General features: G+C 37.9%; 1 protein-coding gene across 1 annotated transcript; it reads left to right on the plus strand.

Annotated features, from left to right (window-relative positions):
* The first annotated feature begins 1,341 nt into the window (after positions 1 to 1,341).
* Positions 1,342 to 4,115, plus strand: LOC122291071 (protein FAR1-RELATED SEQUENCE 1-like). Its single transcript, XM_043098720.1, has 6 exons — positions 1,342 to 2,005; positions 2,087 to 2,187; positions 2,401 to 3,645; positions 3,725 to 3,784; positions 3,878 to 3,955; positions 4,041 to 4,115. Exons 1-6 carry the CDS (start codon positions 1,342 to 1,344, stop codon positions 4,113 to 4,115), a joined length of 2,223 nt encoding a protein of 740 aa, XP_042954654.1.
* Positions 4,116 to 6,328: the final 2,213 nt, after the last annotated feature.

Consider the following 6,328-nt stretch of genomic DNA (forward strand, 5'->3'; position numbering starts at 1 on the left):
ACTGATTTAGCCTTGGTATTTTGTTTCAAAGGTTTTTTGGTCTATAGTAATGATGTTGAAATACGGTGTCTCCAGCTCCAGTCACGGCAAAAGTAGAAAATGGTTCTTCCATTACGTGTGATTTAATGAAAATGCATATCTAATATAATTTTTACAACTACAACACACATGGACTTGGAGCTGGAATAAACTTGCTTCTATGAAAGATTTAAAGTTTTTAATGCCCATGATAATCTCTTAACAGTAGGGTAGTTGATTGATTAAATTTTCAAATATAACCCAAAAATCTGACTAAATATTAGCTGACTAAATATTTGCTATATTTAGTCATGAGCAAGTATTCATATTTTCAGATGACTATATTTTCGGATGACTAAATATAAATTTAACCATGTGGCTCCAAGTCTCTTTACTATATCTAATGATGCTTTTATTGGTTGATATGTATTGATATCTCTCAAGAGCAAGTCTTCATGTCTAAAACAAAACAATCAGTCCACTACAGAAATTGCTTTATGAATTAAAATAGAACATGTCACTAATTATTTAGATATCAAATCCGAGGGTGAGTAGGATAGATATTTAGAGATCAAATATCTAAAGAGGGAAAAAAATTGACAAGACAAATTGAATGTTTGCTAGAAGAAGATTTTGTCAACTTGGAAAACCATACTTAGAATGGTTTGAGTAGGTACCAAATCTATGTCAATGTTCTCCAGCTTTGCAAATTTATAGTCAATGATAACTTTGTTGGTTTTATATATTCCAAGTGATTGGTTGGAAAGCATTTGCAATACATTGTTTCCTTCCTAGTAATGTTGATGTTTTGGATTTTTTGTAGATATACATATCTTTGATCATGTTTTATATACTGGTTTATAGATTTTAATGTGGTTTAAGTTATATGATATTGTTATTGACAATTCATTTGCCTCCCTCTTAGAATGGGAAACGGAAAGAAGACCCATCTAATTTAAAGCCATCTAGCTCAAATCCCCCACCCGCGGTATGTTATATTATTTAATATATCGAAAACATTATTTGTTTATTAGTTGATATTTATTTTCAATACACATCAATAACTTATTACAAAACATTTTAGGACATACCATCAACTTCTCCAAACATCTCAAATTACATGCACGGTTACTATGGACCAATGCCTGTGTGGTCACCGGGTTTTTTAGCATATCCTAGTGCCAACCAATATCCAATGCACCTACAGGTAGTGATGTCATATCGAATTAAATGTTATTTTAATTCAACTTGGTTTTTTAAAGGAGTTTAATTGCATTGTTTTTTTCTTTTTGCCAGAATAGTAGTTACCCCTTTCAACATGGCATGGAAGGCCCGGTATCTCGCATTAGTACAGGCTCCATTACGAGCAAATTTCAAGGTACCGAGGATAATAGAACCGATGGTTGGGAAACCGAATTGCCATGTACATCCTCTAGAGTTGATGAATGTTTTGCGGATGGACCACGCACACAAGATAATAGACCCGATGGTGGGAAAACTGAAACCCCCATATCCAGTGCCGGAGAATCTGAGAAAGTGCAAATGTATGGTGATGATGTGCCAAAGTCCAAGATGGAGTTTAATTCCTTAGAAGATTTAATGAGTTACTATAAGGAATATGGGAAGAAATGCGGGTTTGGGGTGATGAAAAAAAGAAATGAGAGGGGAGAGGATGGGACTGTTAGATATGTTACGCTTGCCTGTGCCCGTGGTGGGAAGGCCCAGAATAGGATTTTGAATGTCTCCAGCCCTCGTCCGACAGGAAAGATTGAATGTAAGGCAAAGATTAATGTCTCAAAAACTCCTGATGGAAAGTTTCGGCTAAATTCAGTTCACAATATCCATAACCACAACCTTAGCCCAAAGAAATCACGCTTCTTTCGATGTAATAGAGAAGTAAGTGAATCCATAAAAAGGGTCCTTGATACAAATGATATGGCTGGCATCCGAATGAATAAGAGTTTCGGTTCTCTTGTTGTTGGCGCAGGTGGATTTGAGAACCTCCCGTTTCTGGAAAAGGATTGTCGTAACTACATCGACAAGGCATGACATCTATGACTGGGCGCAGGTGGTGCTGGGGCGCTTCGAGACTACTTTTTACGGATGCAGTACAAAAATCTGGGGTTCTTTGCATTAATGGACCTGGATGATGATGGGAGGTTAAAGAATGTATTCTGGGCAGACCCCCGTAGTAGAGCAGCCTACCAATATTTCGGTGATGTGGTCACATTCGACACCACATACCTGACGAACCGATATAGGATGCCCTTTGCACCATTTATTGGTGTAAACCACCGTGGGCAATTAATTTTTTTGGGTGCTGGCTTGATTTCCTCAGAGGATATGGAGACATTCGTGTGGTTATTTCAAACTTGGTTGCAGTGTATGGATGGTATAGCCCCTAAAGCTATTATCACTGATCAAGACAGAGCGATGAAAAATGTTATTTCAATTGTTTTCCCCGAGAGCCGGCATCGATTCTGCCTTTGGCATATACTTAAGAAAGTACTCGAAAAGCTTGGGAGCTATGCTTCCTACAAGACTAGAATGAAAACTGCACTAATTAGATGTGTGTATGACAGCCAAAGTCGGGAAGATTTTGAGAAATGCTGGGATCAGTTCATCACCATGTACAACTTGCATGAGAATGCATGGCTGCAGAGTTTATACATTGAGCGTGAGTACTGGGTACCGGCCTTCTTGAGAGAGGTTTTTTGGGCTGCAATGAGTACAACTCAGCGGAGCGAGAGCATGAATGCATTTTTTGACAGCTATGTTCATGCGAAGACAAACTTGAAAGAGTTTGTCGATCAATATGATAATGCCTTGAAAAAGAAAATTGAGAACGAAAATGTAGCGGATTTCCACTCATTTAATGTCACTATTCCCTGCATCTCAAGATCTCCCATTGAAAAGAGATATCAAGATTTGTACACGAATGGAAAGTTTAGGGAAGTTCAGCAACAACTTGCCCGCGTTATCGACTTGGACCCAGTTTTACTGAAGGTGGATGGTACTATAAAGACCTATGGTGTGGAGGATGAAGTTTGTCTTGAAGAGTTCACTAAATTGGTTACACATTCAGTGGTCTTTAGTCAGGAAGATATAGCTGCCAAGTGTTCTTGTGGGTTGTTTGAAATGAGGGGGATAGTGTGCAGGCACATCTTCGCTGTGTTCAAATGTAACGGGATTAAATCATTGCCTGATAAGTACATTTTGGATCGGTGGAGGAAGGACATCAAAAGAAGATACATGTTAATCCACAGCAGCTACGGCACAGTACAGCAACGGGAGGATTCTATAGCTTATTCAAGTCTTTTGAACATATGTTATAAGATGATTACTCATGTTACGGGTTCGAGAGAACATACTTTGGATGCAACTAATAAGTTGCATGCAATGATTGAGCTGTATTCTGGCAATCAAGATCCCCCATGTTGTCCCAATGTTGATGGTACGACAAATGTTTCGGCTACTATTGGTTCTTCAAAACAAGTACTCAGTCCACATGTTGTAAGAGGGAAAGGGAGACCTCCATCTCTGAGGAGAGCATACAGGATGGAGAGAGACCTACGAAAAGTAAAGGAGAAGACGAAGCGAGCTCAGGGAAAGGGAAAATGCAAACAGGTCCTTATATTAATTCTTTTTGTTTTGCCCTTGTTGATGCTAAAGGTTATACATGACATATTTGATATATTATTTTCAGCGAGATGGAGAAGATACACCAGTCGTAGACGTGCGCAAGAATTTATTTGGCTTTGAGCATGTAATAATGTTGATTTTTACATTTGTTTGATTCACAAGATTATAAAATTATAGTTATATTTGATTTTGAATCATTGCTCTCATTTTGAATCAGGCTGTTCGAGAATCTATACCAACTCCTGACATTACTGAAGCCCAACCCCAAGAAACATTTGTGCAAAGTCAAGAAAGTGTAAGGGGATCCCAACTTGTGGTTCATCGGTATTTATAAGAGTAGTATATTTCGGCTGTGATATAATCCTTCTCTCGGTCTACAGATGCTTGTTGGGTTGGATGGATCACAACCACTTCCGGCTGTATTGGATGGTTCACAACCATCCAAAATGCAATGATTGTCGTGAGTACAAAAAGTGCATGCAGGGCACGAGATTTAGATGGTATTATGGTTTGAGTAATGCAACTTGTTTATATTAAATGTTTTGTGATGAGGTACCAAAGTTCTTGTGCATGTTGGTAACTAGTTATGATTTGGCATGCCATTGATATATTTCGGTTTTTGTGTGTAGGTTGATGCGGTTTGGCTGGAAATACTAGTTACCACGAGAGCATGTTAAAAATATAATATTGTTATTTGAGAACTGTTGGTGAAATGAAATTTGGCATGGTGAACATCTTCAATAAATATGGTTTTGAGCAAGTTTAATCATTTTGGGTTGATTTTGTACAAGAGCAAGAAGAAAAGCAAAGGTTTGGGTTGATTTTTTATGTAATGAATGGTTTGTGTTGATTTTGTATAGGTGTTATGAAGTGGATTGGATACACACTCATTGAGATGGAATACATGTCCTTATATTGAATTTGCTTGGCAGTTATGTTTTAGATTGGTTACACATGAGATTTTGAATGTTTTGACTGGTTTTTGGGTTTATAGTTGTATTTGGCTGGAAAAATGTAAAGGGATTGGTTATAGTGCATGCAGTTGGCATAGCTTTCTGGGTTGTATGTGATGAGGGGGGTTATAGTGCATGCAGTTGGCAATATGACTGGGTTAGTGTTGGATGAGGATGTTTCGGATGAAGATACCTGCGTGGTAATCGAAGGGTGTATAGGTGATGAAGATAGTGCTCACTAATCAAAGAGCTTATCTGCGTGGGTAAGGTAAGATAGTGCATGTGTTGTAGTGCGTTCGTAGCATGTACTACTGGGCATGAGTACAAATGAGTCTGGTTTTGCACGAGATTTTGAAGGTTATGATACCTGTTTGTATACAGGTTATGCATGGTTTGAGTAGTCTACGAAAAGTAAATGATTGATTTCTGGAAACAAAAAATACAACCCAACCACTAATGAATGTGTCTTACATTGAAACAAAGGATTTGATTTATAAAGACCTGCATTGATCCCTCTGAATTCAGCTTTAACAAGAAATATAAGACCCAATCTCATTACAATAAGATTGGTTACTACATTAGTCAGGAATAAATAATGCTCAGTGCATTAGTCAGGAATAAATAATGCTCAGTGCATTTAGATACAAAAACAAAACCACCAAAAGACCTAGAAAAGTTTCTCTCGAAAATGAGGCTACGACATCTACTAATGACAACACTGGGCTGGAATTCAGTACCCTCTCCTCTAATACAAGAGCAGCAAACGTCCAATACAAATTAATACTACCACTAATGCAAAACCACTAAAAAGTGTAGAACTCAGTTTCCGCTCCCTTTGAATACCAACATCTTCTGTGTGACGCACCAACTCCTTCTCAAGCTGATCCACTATCTTCTGCAGGTCGATCTCCCTTTTCTCGAGAAGATGGACTATTTTCTCCAGATCTTTCTCCCTCTGTAACAGGAGCATGATTCTTTCTTGGAGCTGGAGCTCAGTCACTTGATTACTATCTGCCCACTAGAAAAACTTGCAGAAGGGTAATCCCTGACCATTGTTACACAAAGATGTTAGACAACACATAAAGAAATGGAGTGGGGAAACAAAGGATATGATACAGATGTAATTACCTCTGTGTTGTACTTTGGACACCTTAAGAATGGCCGGCCAGGGTTTTTTGCTGTAGTTGAGTATTTCAGTGTGGCTTTGACCCCACAGCAGCACAATGGTTGAGCCGTGGTACGTTTAGCAAAAGATGAATAAGACATTGATGAGGATGATGACATTTCTAAGATGAAACAAAGGAGAGAAAGGAAAGACTAATTTCCCAAAATTAGTTGGTAAGTAATATATATTTGCCACAATAAAAAGATATATAACACAGTTCAAACATATTGGATACAGAAAGTACCAAAATATAACCAAAATCAAGTGGCTGTATGGCCAACTGTTCAATCATATTGGATACAGAGTACCAAAATATAACCAAAACCAAGTGGCTATATGGCCAACTGTTCAATCATATTAGATACAAAGTACCAAAATATAACCAAAACCAAGTGGCATGATTGCCAACTGTTCAATCATATTAGATACAGAGTACCAAAATATAACCAAAACCAAGTGGCTGTATGGCCAACTGTTCAATCATATTAGATACAGAGTACCAAAATATAACCAAAACCAAGTGGCATGATTGCCAACTGTTCAATCATAA

This window comes from Carya illinoinensis, chromosome 13 (genome assembly GCF_018687715.1).
Source record: "Carya illinoinensis cultivar Pawnee chromosome 13, C.illinoinensisPawnee_v1, whole genome shotgun sequence".
Lineage (NCBI taxonomy): Eukaryota > Viridiplantae > Streptophyta > Magnoliopsida > Fagales > Juglandaceae > Carya > Carya illinoinensis.